Source organism: Oncorhynchus nerka, linkage group LG25 (genome assembly GCF_034236695.1).
Source record: "Oncorhynchus nerka isolate Pitt River linkage group LG25, Oner_Uvic_2.0, whole genome shotgun sequence".
In the NCBI taxonomy this organism is placed as follows: Eukaryota; Metazoa; Chordata; class Actinopteri; order Salmoniformes; family Salmonidae; genus Oncorhynchus; species Oncorhynchus nerka.
Genome location: NC_088420.1, coordinates 50317093 through 50337525, shown reverse-complemented (window position 1 = coordinate 50337525; position 20433 = coordinate 50317093). Strand labels below are relative to the sequence as shown.

General features: G+C 46.0%; 1 protein-coding gene across 7 annotated transcripts in view; it reads right to left on the bottom strand.

The window, feature by feature from the left end:
- Positions 1-20168, bottom strand: part of LOC115109631 (neuron navigator 2-like) — a 110510-nt gene extending 90342 nt beyond the window's left edge. For 4 of the 7 annotated variants that reach the window (XM_029634805.2, XM_029634807.2, XM_065009850.1 and 1 more), the window contains exons 1-9: positions 19444-20168; positions 9876-9993; positions 9130-9182; positions 8096-8168; positions 7728-7956; positions 7267-7338; positions 6592-6722; positions 957-1983; positions 538-656 (exon numbers count right to left, since the gene is read on the bottom strand). In XM_029634805.2, the coding sequence (XP_029490665.2) occupies positions 538-656; positions 957-1983; positions 6592-6722; positions 7267-7338; positions 7728-7956; positions 8096-8168; positions 9130-9182; positions 9876-9993; positions 19444-19701 (2080 nt within the window). In that variant the 5' untranslated portion in view covers positions 19702-20168. The remainder of the gene's footprint in view (positions 1-537; positions 657-956; positions 1984-6591; positions 6723-7266; positions 7339-7727; positions 7957-8095; positions 8169-9129; positions 9183-9875; positions 9994-19443) is intronic. The other 3 variants (XM_029634809.2, XM_065009852.1, XM_029634808.2) reach the window with 1 other exon arrangement.
- Positions 20169-20433: the final 265 nt, after the last annotated feature.

Here is a 20433-nt window from a genome sequence, read left to right as displayed (position 1 = left end):
ATTATCTTCTACCAGATCTATTGTGTGTTATTCTCCTACATTCCTTTCACATTTCCACAAACCTCAAGTGTTTCCTTTCAAATGGTACCAAGAATATGCATATCCTTGCTTCAGGCAGTTAGATTTGGGTATGTCATTTTAGGCGAAAATTGAAAAAAGGGGCGAATCCTTAAGAGGTTTAAGGGCTCGTAAAGTAAGCATTTCACAGTCGTATTCAGCGCATCAAATTTGAATTTTGATTTGAATTTCGATTTTTGCCATTCACAATACTCTCATCTTCTTAACTACAGTCTTTTACCGGAACAGTGAAAAAAATACCTACAGAAAAACCGATACGGAAATTGAAGTCACGAAGAACAGTATGTAAATGCCCCGTTTCAATCTGCATGTGCATTGTGGGGAGAATCTCTTGAATAACTACTCAGCAAATACAAATGATGTCTAGTATGCTCGGAAAGCTGTGAGATTTCACCAGTGAACGGACATTGTGATGTACAGCGACACATGTACTCATACATCGTAGCGAGCCAGTCTTACCTGTGAGGTCCGACAGGGAGTTGTGTGCTGATTTGCTGTAGGCTGCCGTCTCCCTGTGACACTCCAGTGACCCTGCTGCCTCCATCGTCGTGTCTCCTCCGGTCACATCTGGCTGAGACCTATAGGACATGACAGCAACAACAAAGACAGCGAGAGATGTCACAGAGCCCTCTCTCAGTCTACCTCTCTGTGCCTCTCTCTACCTCTGCGCTCCATCAGAAGTAAACAGTTGCCAGTGAGTATATGTAGTTCAGTCCTCTCCAATTAGTCATTTAATATCATCTTTAAGCTTATACAGATCCTCGACAATCGGTAAAAAGGTTTGATATGTGGTATGTATAAAATGTTTGACATTGTGGTATATTCCTACTATCAAACTATGAAAGCTCAAATTCTGTACATCAAAGCGGGCGTAGTACCTGTACATGAATGGTGCAACAGTAGCAGTGTTGGGGTGGTTGTATTGCTGCTGAGGATGAGGTAGCTGAACACTGATGGTGTTGCTGGCTGTGGTAACGACTGGGGGCACTCCGTTGGTGTGGTGATAGTGAGACCTCCCTTCAGAGGCGGCCAGGCTGGAGCAGGAGCTTCTGCTGTCCAGCTGGCCCTTGTGCACCGAGAGACCACCACCCCCACCGGCCCTCAAAGTGCGGGGCCTCTCTCCATCTCGACCAGAAGAGGTCTTCCCTGCCTTGGAACCTGGCTTTGGTATTCCACTGTGTGTTGCTGAGGCTGAGCTCTCCTTTGTGCCACTGCCAGCCTTGCCCCCTTTTGGGATGAAGCTAGTGATCTTGGCATTCCTCTTGGGCTCCGCTGCGTCTGAACCTTCTACCTCCGGCCTGGTGTTGTCCCTGCGTACCTCCTGCTCTGTGACTGACCCCAACTTGGAGCCTTCCTCCTGGGCCTTGTCTCTCTCCTTGAGCCTGGCCTTGTCTTTCTCCTCCCCAGTCTTCAGAGAGCTCTTCCTGGGGGTGAGGGCCCGGCTGAAAGTGCGCTGGGCAATGCCCTTCAGGGCCAGTTTGGGGCTGGTCGCCATGGAGCTGGGGGGCCGGGAGTTCCCATTCGCCTCTTCCAGGGGATCCACGCCGGTGGGGCGCACCTCCATCGCTTTCGTCTCCTTCCCCGTCAGACTGTCAGTCAGGACTCCAGCTGCCTTGGAGGTTCCTTTGGTGTTGAAAAGCTTGAGTTTCTCCAGCATGGACTTCTGGGCAATGACTTTAGGGGGGACCTCTAGGGGTGGGGCCACGGGCTGCCTGGTGGGAGGGTCCTGCTTGACGGACAGCATGGAGGAGGTGGCGCTGTGCTTGACGTTCAGGGACTTACTCCTCCAGGGCTTGCTGCTGTTGCCTGCATCGGGCTGGGAGATGGAGGAAGAAGAGCAGCCATTGATGGGCCCTGGAGACAGACCATGCTCAGTCATGATGGGAGATGTCATGGAGCTTCTCTCTGTGGAGATACACAAACAGAGGCAGGGAGAGATGAGGGAGGACAGAGTGCCTGCTGTAGATCGAGATCTCTTATTGAATAGTTATAGTTGGGATAAGGGATGAACCATCCCTGGCAAAGCCATCGATCACGTGCCACCATTCATTCCAATGTGAAGACTCAGTAGCGCATTGAAGCCAAATGAAGCCGGTTAAGATGGCATCTCATGGAAGTGACATTGCAGGCTAGCTCAGCACTGCCCCCTCTCATAGAGTAACTCCAGTTGAAGGCTGACTGGAGTACTGCAAGCTGCCATTAGAAACAACAATTATCTTCTTCTGTGTGCAATAAAAAAAAAGATGGTTCAAGGACATAGATCTGATGTATTAGAAGCAATTATTTGGCACCATGATTGTCTTCTAAACATTGACCACGAAGATTGTAATTTTTCCATTCACTATAATGGGGGATCCTGTTTTCTGTCTGCCTGCAGTACCAAGGTTGGCCTTGAACCTCTGTGACTTCAATGAGAGGCGGCAGTCGTTCTCCCCTAGGATGTCTGTCTGTCTCTCTGTCTGTCTGTCTGTCACTCACTCACTCACTCACTCACTCACTCACTCACTCACTCACTCACCACTCACTCATCACTCACTCACTCACTCACTCACTCACTCACTCACTCACTCACTCACTCACACTGGTCTCCATGGCTACACTGGGCTTCACACAATACTGATCTAATGCAATACAAAATTATTACTCTGTGAATTACATGCTGAGTAAACACATACTCTATCTACAATTTGGTATAAGAGTCATGAAATACACTCCAAAATTCGAAATATTAATTGCGAACAGTTCTGATCAAAAAAAGACATATTTCTCAGTATGATTTAGAGTACCCCAGCAATCTTTAACATGCAGATATTTAATGATCAATTAGCTGGGAATGCTATTGTTATTAACATGCTTTAAGCATATCTGACCTACCTCTAAGTCCAGTAGTCTACATGGGCAACAACAAGCAGGGAAACTCGTTTCAGACGTTAATCCACTCTCAGTAAGCACACCTTCAGAGTAAACCCAGCCACATACCTGTCTTTTACCATGCCTGAGGGGAGGTAAACAAAAATGTACTGCCCCAGCTAGCAGACGTTTCAATTTCAAACCCAAACATCAACGAGGGGTTGTGTACAGTTTAGAGTGCAAGCTATGCAGAATACCTGGGAGAGAGAGTCAATCATGAAAGCCTGTCTGTTCTTGCCAACTCAACACTGAACACCAGTGACCATATGCAACTGTCACACACACACACACACACACACACACACACACACACACACACACACACACACACCTCAGCTCACAAATTACGCTCTAACAATGTTGAGCTTTGTAACACATACATGCAGTAAATCGCACACATGCATAATTCACTTAGCTTATACACGGAGTGTACAAAACATGAAGAACAGCTGCTCTTTCCATGACATAGACTGACCAGGTGAATCCAGGTGAAAATGGTGATCCCTTATGGATCTCCCTTATTGATGTTAAATCCACTTCAATCCGTGTAGATGAAAAGGAGGAGACAGGATAAAGAAGGATTTTTAAGTCTTGAGACAATTGAGACATGGATTGTGCATGTGTGCCACTTAGAGGGTGAATGACAATAGATTTAAGTGCCTTTGAAAGGGGTATGACAGTAGCTGACAACTGTGGGAAGCATTGGAGTCAACATGGGCCAGCAACCCTGTGGAACGCTCGCGACACCTTGTAGAGTCCATGCCCCGACCAAATTGAGTCTGTTAATGAGGACAAAAAGAGGAATGCAACTCAATAGTAGGAAGGTGTTCTTAATGGTTTTTTTTTACTCTCGGCGTATGTTGTTTTTAGACCTCAGAGGCATCAACGACTTGATTTGTTACCAGGCTCACTTGTTAAGCTCATAACCCTGGCTAGGAAGTAGCGTGTTTCAAGTGCAACATTTATCAGCAGTGTTGCGCACCAGTCTCCAACAAAACGTACAACTCAACAACACCGAACCTTTTCCCTCCCCGAAAAGTGTTGAATCTTCCCCAACAAATGGATAACAAACAGCAGGTGTCCTGGCCTCTCTGTGTCCACCACTAGTGCTCTGGTTTACAGGTCAAATCACCAGAGACACTTGGCCAAAAGCACTCAACTCCCCCGTTAGTTACACTATATACTCAGTAGCTTCAGACGCTCCGTACGGTATACTTCCCTGTGTCCCCCGTGCGGTGTAATGGTCACAGCATTCCCAGCCCGGCAGCTGCTCCAGGGTCTAACGGTCAAGCGCAGCGGGAAACTGTTTTACATTCTCAATTACTAGACAGTAATTCTGTTTGTGTGGGAACCCTTTAACGATCATGAGTACTTCCTTTCACCTCAGTCACTCGCGGCTACATACAAGTGTTCTGTTCCACCTGGTGTAACTAGAAACACATTGGACCTTTCACATCGTATAGTAGGACAGAATTGAGGTGAACAAGATTTTTTTGTGTGACTGAGGCGGATTCATTGTAGTCGTCATGTCTCCCATTCACCGCCTAAAGACATGCATCTACGTTGCGCATGTTTAAGTGAGTTAGACAAAATGCTCTGGTTCTTTATAGACACTGGTAACTGAGTTGGCAGATCATGGCACTTTCAACGCCAGGGTTTCAAATCTCCTATTGACTCCACTACAATAAACATTTTGTAAAGCATAAGGACAGACAGACACATAAACATTCTACAGCCAAGCTCTAGTGTCTACTGTTTCACTTGCATAATCCTACCCCCCCCAGTCTAAATTTGGCAACAAAAACAAATCTATTTACCCCCCCCTACTCACTCTCTCAGATGATCCTTGATTGACAGGTCAGGAATGACAGTGGTCATTGTATAGTTCCAATCATGCTTCTATCCTCTCCCAAGAAGTCAACACTAACCATTTCTGATTCCCGTAACTCTCACTATGTCCTTTCCACCAGAGATCTACACTTAACAAGCTATGAGGCTCTCTCCCTCACCACCTATCTTTTCCCCTCTCTACCCTTTCCTATCTGTTCATCTCTCGTTCACTCGCTATCCCACCCTCCCTGTTGCTATCCCACCCTCCCTGTTGCTATCCCACCCTCCCTGTTGCTATCCCACCCTCCCTGTTGCTCTCCCACCCTCCCTGTTGCTATCCCACCCTCCCTGTTGCTATCCCACCCTCCCTGTTGCTATCCCACCCTCCCTGTTGCTATCCCACCCTCCCTGTTGCTATCCCACTCTCCCTGTTGCTCTCCCACCCTCCCTGTCGCTATCCCTCCCTCTCTGTCGTTCCCTCTATCCCTCCCTCTCCTTACCACAAGTACACTAATTAGGGCTCAATCAATGCACAGTGAATGCCTCATCAACGCAGCAGCAGCAGCTTACCACAGGCTGGCTTCAGTAGACCGTAGACTGAGTTATCCAGGCCCCGGCCCAGCCAGAGCTAACTCCCACTGTCACGCTGCTCTGCTCGGCTCTGTTCTCACTAACATACATCACAGTACTTGGGGAGTACCGCCTGACTGGCTTCATACCAACGAGGACTCAATCTGTCAATCTAGGACTTAGTCGTACAGTGGGTATACATTATGGGATGTATAATTCTACGTCAAACAAGGCCATCTTTTCATACAGATGTATTTACACCACTACGATTGCAAAGCCATGGTGTGATGTGACGTCCACCACACTATAATCCAACACAGAGGCAGGAAGAAACAGTAAATATAGGCTTCAGAAAGGAGAGGAAGTGACACATTTGTTATGTCAAATGTAGCACTTTGCAATACTCAAATAGAGGATAAGAGGTGGCAAGCCAGCTGAAATGATAGGTGCCGAAATAGCTCTTCACTTCACAAACAGAAATGGCAACGGCTTAAAGGTTATCTGTGAAGCATTACAAATAAAACCTCAACCCTAAACCTAAGACCTAATGTAAAAAGACACCGAAATAATTCATATCTTTCATCTCGTGTAACATTTGACCTCGAACGACCCACAGGGGAGCCTGTACGCCACAAGGTCAGCTTGAGTGGCACCAGTGTTGTTAAATCATTACCTGCTCCTCTTCAGAGCAGAGGAAATGTAAAGGCAGAAACCACATTTACATAGGTCATCTATCTATGTGTGTGTGTGTGTGTGTGTGTGTGTGTGTTTAGGATCACTGTCTATGCGGTTAGCTATTTATGTGTGTGTGTGTGTGTGTGTGTGTGTTCAGGCTCGGGGGAAACCATGCCTTCTCACCTCCCTGTGGTCCAGTCTGTTAATGTACCTCTAATGGTGCGACTGTTGACAGTTCAGTCACACGGTACTGGATAAATGGTTCTCTCCCAGCAGACAGCTGTTTCCCACACCATTCTTCTAAGGAAGAGGTCTTTAACTCGCAGCACGACTCTAGCCACAACCAGCTAACAGCACACAACTAATAGACTGTACGATAGACAAGATTGCCCCCAATCCAGATGTGTTTAGATCTTTTTCTGTTGTTGTCGCCCTGGACGACCAACCATTGATTTATAAAAGGGGTGTCCCCGAAAGTGGTTTCCCTCTAAAAGCACAGACCCGACATCCTCCTGTACTGTAACTCACCTCTGTCGCTGCTTGAGGGCTTGGGCTTGTCGTAGTGGTTGAAGCTCTGGCTGCGACGGTTGCCGTTGGAGGCCGCGCGGGGCTTCCCCTCGCTGCCTGGAGCTGAGACCCGCATGGTGGGAGCTGGCAGTCTGTGGGCCACAGGGGGGGACAAAAGTTACAGGTTCAATAAAACACCCAACAGTATAAAAAACATCTCCTAAAGAGGATTAAATAATATTCCTCAAATCAGTCTAAATAACTCCCTTTTTAAGGAGTGCATTCAGCATCTCGTGAGTACTTGAACAGACGATCTATGGACAAGAGCTCAAGAAAGACGCATGTGGTTGCACAGTTATTCCATTAGGTGGTGCTATTGCATAACCTCATGCTGGGCATTTCCCGAACTCATCAAAAGCTACTGCACACACTCACACACAGTAAAACAGAATACTTTTTTTTTAAAGGACAAGTTGAAAAGCACTTCCAGTCTACTGAAACCATGCACACAGCAAACCCACCAGGAAGCAAGTGTTAACACATCAAAAGTAGTCTAGTAACATACAACAAGACAACCTGAAGTTAGTGGGAGAATGGAGATGGTGGGAGCTTTACAAACACAATACGTGGTGCCTCTCCAGTGTGAGTGGATTGCGGCATGCAGTGTCTATGGAAGTGAGATAGAGGACAGCTGACCTAGAGGATTTTCTCTGAGCCACAGAGAGCTTTAGCCCTTTACTCTGAGTGGAAGAAGCCTTGGATGACAGACTGCATGGAGGAGAAAAGAGAGAGACAGGTAAGAACGAATGTTAAGAGTAGACAGAGATATGAAAGCTGATTGGGTGAGACCAAGAGGATCACAGAGATTTGGACAAGTTAACGGAAAGCGAAGCGATTCACAGACGTGGAATGAAGGTGGCCTGCTACGCATGGAAGCCGCAGAAGACGAGACCACGCGCAATTCGAATGGATGACATGAACAAACCTGAGGAACCAGTGTCATGAGGAAACATGAGGAATCAACGTCACATTTTATGGGGAATGACTGGGGGGGTCACTCACAAATAACCTCGCATACTATATCTGAGCTTCTCCAAACCATTGATCTCTTGCCATGCGTGGAAGCTGAAGGTTGGGTTGTTACAAGGTACTGTTACCTAGACAGCATATCTGATGCTGCTTTGTGTGCTGGTGCGGTGGAGCTGTGGGTATGATGGGTGTGGGTCTGAGCGGGGGCTGGTGACCCATGGGGAGTATGTCCAGGCTGGTTGCTGTGCTCTGGGTGATGAGAGGCCTGCTGCTTCAAGACCTTCTGCTGCTGCTGCTTGTAGCGGGACAAGCTGAAGAACAGGCCCAGGATGGTTTTCAGGTTCCCATGAAGGATCTCTGCAATAGGAGGAGAGACAGAGAGGTTGGTCACCTTTGGTATCATTTCCTCTTCACAGTCGGCTCTAACGTGGAGTTACTCGTTCGAGGCTCTAGATGAGAAGTCGATATGAGGGAGAGTGTCCGGTAGATGACGTACCTTCTGCACTGAGTCCCTGGATGTTTACCCCTTTAGCTGCCAGGAATCCTAGGCAGGTATTGATGTTCTCAATCTGGGGGAGAGGAGAGAGGAGAGAGGAGGGCATGGTACTTTGTCAGCGCAGATAAAGCAGAGTCATCCATTAACAAATATTTCCCCCCATACAATGATAAGGTAATATTAGCCTTGATGTTTGTCTGCGATGTAGGAAAACCTGAGTCAAATCAAGAACCATATGGTCCTCTGTGGATTATAACCAACCACTAGTGATGCAAGGTGAAACAATTCTGTCTGATCCACAAGCAGAAATCATCCTTCAGACAGTTCAAACATAGTAGTAAAGGAGTAGAACTAAACTAGCATACAGGCCACAATGGAATGATTAACCTCTCTTAATTCAGACCTTTACCACAGATCTTTTCATGCAATTCACAATCACCCATTGGTAAGAGCAGGGACGTTTCCCAACAACTAAAAGCAACGTGTTTCTGAGGAAATCTAAACGTGTTCCCACCCATTACACTAAACTCCAGGAAGTTCACTTTGAGGGAGCGCAGATTACTGAAAGACTTCCATTCATAGAGCTACTCCTTATTTTAATAATATTTTCCCAATTTCTGGCTCGCCACAAGAGAAAAAATGTTGTACAACAATGGGATCTGTCATTTAATGTGTAGGGGAGCTGGTGCTGGTGGGTGAGCCAGGGTGAGTCAGCTAGAGTGAGATATATTAGACTGAGGGAGGTGGTCCAAGTGACAGACAGCTTGTAGGAGTGAAATAAGGTCAGAGAAAGAGAATGAGCTGCAAAATTGAAAGCAAGGGAGATATCTAATAATATTAAAGGTCCAACACAGCAGTTTTGATCTGAACATCAAGTCATTTCTGGTTAACAATTAAGTACCTTTACTATCATAGTTTTTCATTCAAATGGTCAAAACATCAACAAAAGTCACTGTTTTATCACTGTTTTATCACTGTTTTATCACTGTTTTAGGGGCTGGAGGGCTGGTTCCCTTATGTTACAGAACACTCACCATCTGAGTCTGGCTCTTTGGGTAGCCATTGATGTCTTCTATCTTCTCATTCGCTAGAAAAGAATGATGAAACGAGAGCGAGAGGGCAAGAAAAGAAAGAGGACATTTAACGATGACGTAACACATCCTCCTTGGGACTTCCCCTGCACTACGACGAGTCACATTGAAGACGCCCGTACAGTGTCTATCCTAAAGCAGTAATAACTTACGCTAACCGTGGGAAGCAGCCGGGTTTTGCACCTGATGCCATCTCAGTCAAATACCACCGCTATGATCCTCATTTAGCCTCCGCTAACCACGCTGCCTCTATTCACCCCACTTAAATATAATGTACAGTGCAGACACACAGGAAATAATGACAGGCTTGGCTGCTCCACCTCTCATCCACCCTGGGAGGCTAAAAGCAGAGCTGGAATCTCAAATTGCTGAATTTCCGAGCAGGAAAGACTTGATTTTAAAGACTCTCCTAACCTAAAGATCCCGCCTAACCTCTCCACAGTAAAGACCCGTAGAGGCCACTGAGTTGGAGGCCAGAGAAGAGAGAAGCACTGTGACATATCATACTCATCATAGCACACTAATATTAGGCTATATAATATGATGAAGCATGCAAAAATGTTTGTTCTTGTCATTGCATTGCAATGGAAAGCCAATAGGAAACGCATAATGGTTACATGGAAGCATTCCAATTGATCTGCTGATTTAAAAAAAAGAAGTTACCAATAGAATGCCAGGCAAGTCCTTACCGACAACCTGTATGATCTCAGCCAATAGCACTCCATCTGTAACATCCTGCTGCAAGTCCTTGATCAGTCGCTGACGGCCCGACTTCACCAGGTAATGGTTGGCCCAGTCCGTGTAGATCTGCCCAACAACAAAACACATAGGAATACAATTGACATACAAGCAATTCACTTAATACCAGACCATTACCAGTTAATGCAGGCAAAGCAATAGCCTGTAGATGACCTCTTTCGAACACCTTTCAGAACACACTCGCTTTTCAAGGCGTGACACTCACATTCCTCCAGAAAGCAGGCCACCGAGCACAACGTACGTTCTGCTCTGAGAGTGAGAAATTGTGTCTTTCAAAGAGTAGGAAGTATGACGTCACGTATTAAGACAGAAACTCACTGGCTGAGAGCACCGGTGTGTGGTGTCTGTAATCTGAGGAGCTTTGCTCATAATTGGATGATTACTGCTGCTGCATTTTAACATCTCAGTCATTTTAACATCTCAGTCATTTTAACATCTCAGTCATTTTAACATCTCAGTCATTTTAACATCTCAGTCATTTTAACATCTCAGTCATTTTAACATCTCAGTCATTTTAACATCTCAGTCATTTTAACATCTCAGTCATTTTTTAAGTCTGTTTGATCTGACGGAAAATAGTCTACACTTTTTTGCCCCAAACTGTTTATGAGATTATTATGCTTATACAGATCCACCCAGAGTTCACGCTCTATGAGAACCAGGGGGATACGTACTTCACCATGGGGTTAAGAGGAGTTACCAGGGGGTTAAGAGGAGTTACCAGGGGGTTAAGAGGAGTTACCAGGGGGTTAAGAAGGAGGCACCAGACGGGGTAATCAGACATGAAAGTGAAACAGATTAAGAAAATCTGTGGGTTTGATTGGCAAAACTGAACAGGTGATCGAGGTAGAGCGCTTAATGTGGACAACAGAAAGTAGCCTGGCAGAGAAAGATGGTTTTAAGAAATGTACACCTTTCAAGGTACTATAAAGACATTACAAAACAGCTAAGAGCACAACACAAGTTTGCTATTCTGTTTACCGGCATGGTGTTTCGCTGACCTGTTTCTGGTGGATTTGCATGAGAGAAAAAAAAGAGTGTTGAGTTTGACACTAAAACCTCAGTCTCCTACAGATAAAGCTATGACTTTCACTATGGAACAAAACACAACGCAACAATAGGGTCAATGAAAAGTCACAAACCAATCAAGTAGCTCATGAAGCTCAATATAGATAAATAGTTACAAATGTGCACATTGCTTTCAGAAACTGTGAAAACTTCATGTGAAGTAAAATGGCGCCAGAGAGGAATGCAGATGTTTTACGTGTCGCCAATCTGTTGTGTTTTTTGGTTTGTTTATTTGCGTTGTTTGTAACTTATTGTTTCACTTATTTTGTACATACCCTCTCTTATGACCGAAAATAACTTCTAGACATCAGGACTGCGATTACTCACCACAGACTAGCAGAATGCTTTTTTTTTTTACACGACACTGACGATCCCGACGCGAAGGATATACTGCTTTCTCAGGAACAGGCCCAGATCCCCGTGATTTGAAGAGAAGGCAGAGAAAAAGGGTCCAAAGGGCGGGCTGCTTTCTGATAATTTGTAGGCCATCGAATAAACCCCCACTTCCCTCCATTCTGCTAAAAAACGTACAATCTGTGGAGAATAAAATCGACGGAGTCGTGGCTGAATCACGACACTATCTGCTAGCTGGCTGGTTACACGGTATACCGACAGGATAGAACAGCGGCGTCTGGTAAGACAAGGGGCGGCGGACTATGTATTTTTGTAAATAACCGTATCTAAGGAAATCACAATATCTAAGGAAGTCTCGAGCTATTGCTCGCTTGAGGTAGAGTATCTCATGATAAGCTGTAGACCACACTATCTACCTAGAGAGTTTTCATCTCTATTTTTTTCGTAGCTGTTTACATACAACCACAGTCAGATGCTGGCAATAAGACAGTATTGAATGAGCTGTATTCCACCATAAGCAAACAAGAAAACGCTCACCCAGTGGGGGGGCTCCTAGTAGCAGGGGACTTTAATGCAAGGAAACTTACATTTATATCAGCATGTTAAATGTGCAACCAGAGGGGAAAAACTCTGGACCACCTACAGTGACTTGCGAAAGTATTCACCCCCTTGGCATTTTTTCCTATTTTGTTACAACCTGGAATTAAAATAGATTTTTTGTGGGGGTTTGTATCACTTGATTTACACAACATGCCTACCACTTAGAAGATGCAAAACATATTTTATTGTGAAAGAAACAAGAAATAAGACAAAAAACTGAAAACTTTTTGCAGAAATTACAGCAGCAAGTCTCTTGGGGTATGTCTCTATACATCGATTTTTGCCCGTTCTTCAATGCAAAACTGCTCCATCTCCTTCAAGTGGTATGAGTTCCGCTGATGTACAGCAATCTTTAAGTCATACCACAGATTCTCAATTGGATTGAGGTCTGGGCTTTGACTAGGCCATTCCAGACATTTAAATGTTTCCCCTTAAACCACTCGAGTGTTGCTTTAGCAGTATGCTTAGAATCATTGTCCTGTTGGAAGGTGAACCTCAGTCCCAGTCTCAAATCTCTGGAAGAATGAAACAGGTTTCCCTCAAGAATTTCCCAGTATTTAGCGCCATCCATCATTCCTTCAATTCTGACCAGTTTCCCAGTCCCTGCCGATAAAAAACATCCTCACAGCATGATGCTGCCACCACCATGCTTCACTGTGGGGATGGTAATCTCAGGGTGATGTGAGGTGTTGGGTTTGTGCCAGACATAGAGTTTTCCTTGATGGCCAAAAAGCTCAATTTTAGTCTCATCTGACCAGAGCTTTGCAGCTCCTACAGGGTTATCTTTGGTCTTTTTTTGCCTCTGATTAATGCCCTCCTTGCCTGGTCTGTGAGTTTTGGTGGGCGGCCCTCACTTGGCAGGTTTGTTGTGGTGCCATATTCTTTCCATTTTTTTATAATGGATTTAATGGTGCTCCGTGGGATGTTCAAAGTTTCGGATATTATTTATATCTCAACCCTGTTCTGTACTTCTCCAAAACGTTGTCCCTGACCTGTTTGGAGAGCTCATTGGTCTTCATGTTGTCGCTTGCTTGGTGGTGCCCCTTGCATAGTGGTGTTGCAGACTCTGGGGCCTTTCAGAACAGGTGTATATATACTGAGATTATGTGACACTTAAATAAAGTCCACCTGTGTGCAATCTAACTAATTATGTGACTTCTGAAGGTAATTGGTTGCACCAGATCTTATTTAGGGGCTTCATAGCAAAAGGGGGGAATACCTATGCACGCACCACTTTATTTGTATTTTTTATTATTTTTTATTTTTTAAACAAGTCATTTTTATTTTCACTTCACCAATTTGGACTATTTTGTGTATGTCCATTACATGAAATCCAAATAAAAATCCATTTAAATTACAGGTTGTAATGCAACAAAACAGGAAAACCACAAGGGGGATTGTCATGCCCTGACTGTAGAGAGCTTGTAATGTCTCTATTTTTGGTTTGGTCAGGGTGTGATTTGGGTGGGCATTCTATGTTCATGTTTCTATGTTTTCTATTTCTTTGTGTTTGGCCAGGTATGGTTCTCTATCAGGGACAGCTGTCTATCGTTGTCTCTGATTGGGAATCATACTTAGGTAGCTTTTTTCCTTCTTTCTGTGGATCTTGTTCTTCGTTTGTGACCAGGTAGTCTGCACAACAAAGCTGTTCGGTCATTGGTTTCTTTATTGTTTTTTTTTTGTCTAAAGTTTCACTTCAGTAATAAATATTATGTGGAACTCAAGGACCGCTGTGCCTTGGTCTCATCCTTCCGACGACACCCGTTACAGGGATGAATATTTTGAAAGGTACTGAATACTCCACACACAGAGACGCATACAAAGCTCTCCCTCGCCCTCCATTTGGCAAATCCAACCATAATTATATCCTCCTGATTCCTTCTTACAAGCAAAAATGAAAGCAGGAAGAACCAGTGACTAGATCATTAAAAAAAGTGGTCAGATGAAGCAGATGCTGAACTACAGGACTTTTTTGCTAGCACAGACTGTAAAATGTTCCGGGATTCCTCCAATGTCATTGAGGAGTACATCACAGCAGTCCTGGCTTCATCAATAAGTGCATTGATGACGTCGTCCCCACAGTGATCGTACGTACAGTACATACCCCAACCAGAATATATGGATTACAGGCAGCATCCGCACTGAGCTAAAGGCTAGAGCTTCCGCTTTCAAGGAGCGGGACTCTAACCCGGAATCTTATAAGAAATCCCGCTATACCCTCCAATGAACTATCAAACAGGCAAAGCGTCAATACAGGACTAAGATCGAATCATACTACACCAGCTCTAATGCTCATCGGATGTGGCAGGGCTTGCAAACCACAGACTACAAAGGGAAGCACATCCGAGAGCTGCCCAGTGACACGAGCCTACCAGACAAGCTAAACTATTTCTATGCTTGCTTTGAGGCAAATAACACTGAAACATGCATGAGAGCACCAGCTGTTCCGAAAGACTGTGTGATCACGCTCTCCGCAGACGATGTGAGTAAGACCTTTAAACAGGTCCGCAAGGCACTAAAGGTAGTGCGAACGGCCCAGTTCATCACTGGGGCCAAGCTTCCTGCCATCCAGGACCTCTATACCAGGCGGTGTCAGAGGAAGGTGATAAAAATGTTCAAAGACTCCAGCCACCCTAGTCATAGACTGTCCTCTCTGCTACCGCATGGCAAGTGGTACCGGAGCGCATAGTCTAGGTCCATGAGGCTTCTAAACAGCTTCTACCCCCAAATCATAAGACTCCTGAACATCTAATCAAATGGACACCCAGACAATTTGCATTGCTCCACCCCCCTTCTTTACACTGCTGCTACCCTCTGTTGTTGTCATCTATGCATAGTCACTTCAATAACTCAAACTACATGTACATACTACCTCAACTAACTGATGCACCCGCACATTGACTCTGTACCGGTACCCACCTGTATATAGTCTCGCTATTGTTGTTTTACTGCTGCTCTTTAATTACTTGTTACTTTTATCTCTTATTCTTGTCTATATTGTTTGAAACTACATGGTCAGGGGCTCGTAAGTAAGCATTTCGATGTTGTATGCGGCGCATGTGACTAATACAATTTGATTTGATTTGAACAGCCATTTATATCCTATAGCTAGCTACCACTGAAAACAAAAGGCTCAGGGCTTAAGTTACCTCTCCAACCAGACAGAGAAGGGGTGTATAGATCATAGATTTAGACGTTACATCATTGTATCTGTCCCATTATGGTGTCTGTGAGTAGTACATTTTATTAATCTACTACTTCCATGAGTTGGCAAACAAACTGAAAAGACGAATACTGCCACCTGTAGTGTGTTGTTTGAACAGGTATAAAGCCAAGGTGGGCGATTTACTGCCACCTGCAGTTATGAAATGTTTGCTTGAGAGTATAATTCATTGGCTGATCCCTCCCGATGACCTGGACGGAATTATATGATCTTTCTTAACCCATAGGAAGTCCCACCCAGTTAGCTACTTCAAAATGCTGAAAGTCGTCAATGGTGCTTCCCCTACTAAAACATACTCCATCTATCGCTATGGTGGCGATCCTCTTTCTTACCTCTCACAGCATGCGGACGCTGCGTGAGCCAAGAAACACCAAAGTGCGGCAGACAGTGAGAATATTCTTGATATAACATTGAATGAGGCGAGCACCGCTTTCACCATCCAGCTGGGGTGTCCATTAGTAAGCATTTGTCATGTCTAACACCGCATGTCTAGGCACCTACTGTCCATCACAGTTCTACACCCACAGTAGCTTGACTTTCTGTTTAGATTCGTTTGATTTGATTTTTATCTCTTTTACGTCTAGTTTTTATTTTATGATTTGTTTGTTTGTCCACACTGCTGAATATGTGTGATTTATGGTCATTAGGTGGAGGCGACTCGACAAGCCCTTTTGTGCTTTTTTCCCTCCTGCGTGTAGCGTTTTAGCATTTTTTTCAACTGTTACAAACTGTCTCTCTATTTGTGCAAATTAAAATAAAATAAACTAGTCTAAACTGTATGGTCCACCAGCTCCCTCGTCTATATCCTGTCCTGTCCAGGTGGGAAAAGCCAACACTAGGGGGCAGTGTGTGTGTGTGTGTGTGTGTGTGTGGCCAGTGCATCCCATGTGTCAGTGGACCAGAGGTAATCTATTCTAACACATCATGTTACTGTTCCCCCCTCCTCCTCCCTCAAAGCCACTCTATTTCATTATTAATGTCCTACACACACACACACACACACACACACACACACACACACTCGAATGCATGCACATGCACTCTCACACAAATAACTCATCCAGAATTAGGCTGCATCTGATCCTGCTTTTTGTTTGTTTGTAGTATTGCAGAGAGCAACCGAGCACTACTCCACCCAACCAAACCTTATGCATTACGGCACCACTTCAGACCATCGGCGGAAGTTCATCTGATCCTCATAAATAAACACGTAACCATCCTGGTGGAATGGAACCCTGTCTGTGGTGGTTGTCTGTCGGCTGGAAGTCAGTGCAGGCCAGCTGGACGTGTGTTTACTGCAGAAGAAGGCTGTGGTGGTGTTCGGCTGGAAGTCAGTGCAGGCCAGCTGGACGTGTGTTTACTGCAGAAGAAGGCTGTGGTGGTGTTCGGCTGGAAGTCAGTGCAGGCCAGCTGGACGTGTGTTTACTGCAGAAGGCTGTGGTGGTGTTCGGCTGGAAGTCAGTGCAGGCCAGCTGGATGTGTGTTTACTGCAGAAGAAGGCTGTGATGGTGTTAGGCTGGAAGTCAGTGCAGGCCAGCTGGACGTGTGTTTACTGCAGAAGAAGGCTGTGGTGGTGTTCGGCTGGAAGTCAGTGCAGGCCAGCTGGACGTGTGTTTACTGCAGAAGAAGGCTGTGGTGGTGTTCGGCTGGAAGTCAGTGCAGGCCAGCTGGACGTGTGTTTACTGCAGAAGAAGGCTGTGGTGGTGTTCGGCTGGAAGTCAGTGCAGGCCAGCTGGATGTGTGTTTACTGCAGAAGAAGGCTGTGATGGTGTTAGGCTGGAAGTCAGTGCAGGCCAGCTGGACGTGTGTTTACTGCAGAAGAAGGCTGTGGTGGTGTTCGGCTGGAAGTCAGTGCAGGCCAGCTGGACGTGTGTTTACTGCAGAAGAAGGCTGTGGTGGTGTTCGGCTGGAAGTCAGTGCAGGCCAGCTGGACGTGTGTTTACTGCAGAAGAAGGCTGTGGTGGTGTTAGGCTGGAAGTCAGTGCAGGCCAGCTGGACGTGTGTTTACTGCAGAAGAAGGCTGTGATGGTGTTCGGCTGGAAGTCAGTGCAGGCCAGCTGGACGTGTGTTTACTGCAGAAGAAGGCTGTGATGGTGTTAGGCTGGAAGTCAGTGCAGGCCAGCTGGACGTGTGTTTACTGCAGAAGAAGGCTGTGGTGGTGTTAGGCTGGAAGTCAGTGCAGGCCAGCTGGACGTGTGTTTACTGCAGAAGAAGGCTGTGGTGGTGTTCGGCTGGAAGTCAGTGCAGGCCAGCTGGACGTGTGTTTACTGCAGAAGAAGGCTGTGGTGGTGTTCGGCTGGAAGTCAGTGCAGGCCAGCTGGACGTGTGTTTACTGCAGAAGAAGGCTGTGGTGGTGTCTTAAAGGGATTCTCTCTTCCTGGTAGGACCAAACGAGCGGTTGCAGACCACCCCCCAGCGATCTTCACTATACCGAATGTCATGTACTGTATGAATGTAGCTGATAAATCATGTTTTAGGTGTAAGAGAAGCTGTGTGTATTCTCATTTGGTAGAGAGTGCAGGTAATCAGCAGTAAGATTCACTGTGATCTTCTTCACTGACGTGCTGAGACTGTGTCAGAGGAATCACTCATCTTGTCTGGTTCACTGGACGTACAGTGTTCATTGTGAACATACTGTGCTTCCATTCAGGAAATATCTGGGATCTCAAGACTGAGATCTGGTTGTCGCTTCTCCAAACTTTCACAATATGTAAGACAAACACACCCCAATCCCACTGGTTGATCAACGTGGTTTCCACGTCATTTCAATGAAATGGACGTAGAACCAACGTGGAATAGATGTTGAATTGACGTCTGTGTCTGGTAGTTCTACGCCACAAAACACCACACTGGCTAACTCATGATTCCATAATGTACCAATCCCAGAAAGAGGTATTTTCATTCTAATCTTTCACCATATGTCCCCCATTAGGGTACGCCAACGAAATATGAAATACGACAATATTATTCTACGCTTGTGTGTTCCCGTTTCCTCTCCAGTGGGCCCCCTGGCCCCCCAGCCCCATGAACTCTGTAGCCGGGCTGCAGTGTGGAGCACACTGAGCCACAGCACAGTACTACCACTCCAAATAGAGCGCTGGAGAAAACCCCCTGACCGCTGTTCACTCTCACTGTGTAATGATAGGCCATGCAGGAATCTTTCATCCTCCCCACCACATGAAGCAGAACATCAGCTCCTGCTGCCTGACTGGGACAGTAGGCTATGGGATAGGCCAAATTCACATAGGCTACATATAGGCTATACATGGCCAGGCCAGCAATATAGACACAAGACCGGCACTCCTGGACTATAATCTATAGTCACTTTCAGTTGAACTATAATCTTTGTACAGTTCTGCAAATATATGAATATAAAGGCATACGTTAGCAGACATCAGCCAGACCAGGTGTGTAGAGCCCATCTGCCTGCCACTCACACATCTGCCTGCCACTCACACAGGCCAACATAAGGGGGTAAAATTCTCACACCAGCAACTGCCATGAGGCCAAACCCTGCTGTTGTATTCTGTTCTCACTGCGAACCTTAGTCTTTTCAAATTTCCCCGTGAGAAAGTAACTAAGGTACGTCAAAGAGAATTAGATATCTATTGAAATGAATGCATTACATACAGAGGATTTCAAACAAACACTTCCTTGCATAGTTCTCCATGAGTAGCGCAGCGGTGTCAGGCACTGCATCTCAGTGCAAGAGTTGGCCACTACAGTCCCTGGTTTGAATCCAGGCTGTATCATATCTGGCTCGTGATTGGGAGTCCAGTTTGGGGCAGTGCGCAATTGGCCCCGCGTGGGCCGGGTTAGGCAGTCATTGTAAATCAGAATTTCTTCTAAACTAACTTGCCTAGTTAAATACGACACAAACTCCACACAGTAGTGACAGGGACAAGGGAAAAGTCGTTGTTCTCTATGTGCACCGCTGAATGACCGTCTGATTAGAGTACTAACTCCTCCTCTTCACTGCCTTAAACAACATGCGACTAATGCTTTAACCTGTGACATATGTTTACATTACTTACCACACACACACACACACACGCCATTCATCATTACGTGCCTTAGACACATTAGCCTGCATCTCTCCTATACGCACAGCAGCTGCAAAACGCCGATAGTGTTCGCTGTCCAATTACGCATGCTGAACAGGTGCAGAGGTCCTATATTTTATCCCAGTTCACTCCAGGTTTTGTCTTTTTAGTACGTAACAAATATGAGATTGAGAAGAACAGTGCTCTGACCTGAGGGTCCTCTCGGTCTTCACTCTCTGCGGTGGAGAGGCTTCTGTTGGGGGTGGGGGTCGTCTCTCCCTTTCCCTGGCCCTCTCCCTGCCGGTGAAGGGCTTTCAGGGGGCTGTGTCTGAGGGCTGGAGGTCTGGCCCTGTGAGGGCTGGAGGTCCTGGACCTAGCAAGGTTCTGTGCCTGAGGGATGGGCAGGGCGCTGTGCACCGGTTTGGGTAGTCCTGACTTCATCTTAGAGGCGACCAGAATTGGCAGCATCTTCCACTCATCTCAGAAACCTCTCCACACACTCACACACATACAAGCACTCCAAATCTCCCTCTCTCCCTTTCTCTCTCTCTCTCCGCTGCTTTCTAGGAAGGTTGGCCAAAAGCAGCCATACTCTCACACAGAAGCTCCACAGCTGGGGTAGACATGTACAGCAGGAGGATCTTTGTGGTACACACAAACTCACCAAAACGCTCTCACACACACACACACACACACACACACACACACACACACACACACACACACACACACACACACACACACACACAGTCCAATAGTAAACCTTTGGAAACGGCTCTGGATGCGACGCTCGGAGAGATCAGAGCTCTGTTTGTCCAGGCAGACAGCAGAAGTGTCTTAGAGACTCTAATGACTAAACACCGTTGGGTGGCAGCCTGGAGGGACGCACAGCAGTATCCTCCTCCTCCTTCCTCAGCTTGTCAAGTAGTCAATGGAGACAGCCTCTCTCTCTCTCTCTCTCTCTCTCTCTAATTGGCCCAGTGTTGCTGTATTAAAGAGAGTAGGGTTTCTGGGTTCTGCTGATCTCTGCAGGAGGGGAGGGGCTCCAGTTCTGATGCCCCCTCCCTGGGTTTTATATTATGCTCCCCACGGCTTTGAACTCAACTGTTAACTCCACAGTGCCAGAACAATTTGGATGTGCATAGGGATGAATATGACGTTATCAAGTGCTTTTCTATGTTCTTTGTAATTCTGTACGGT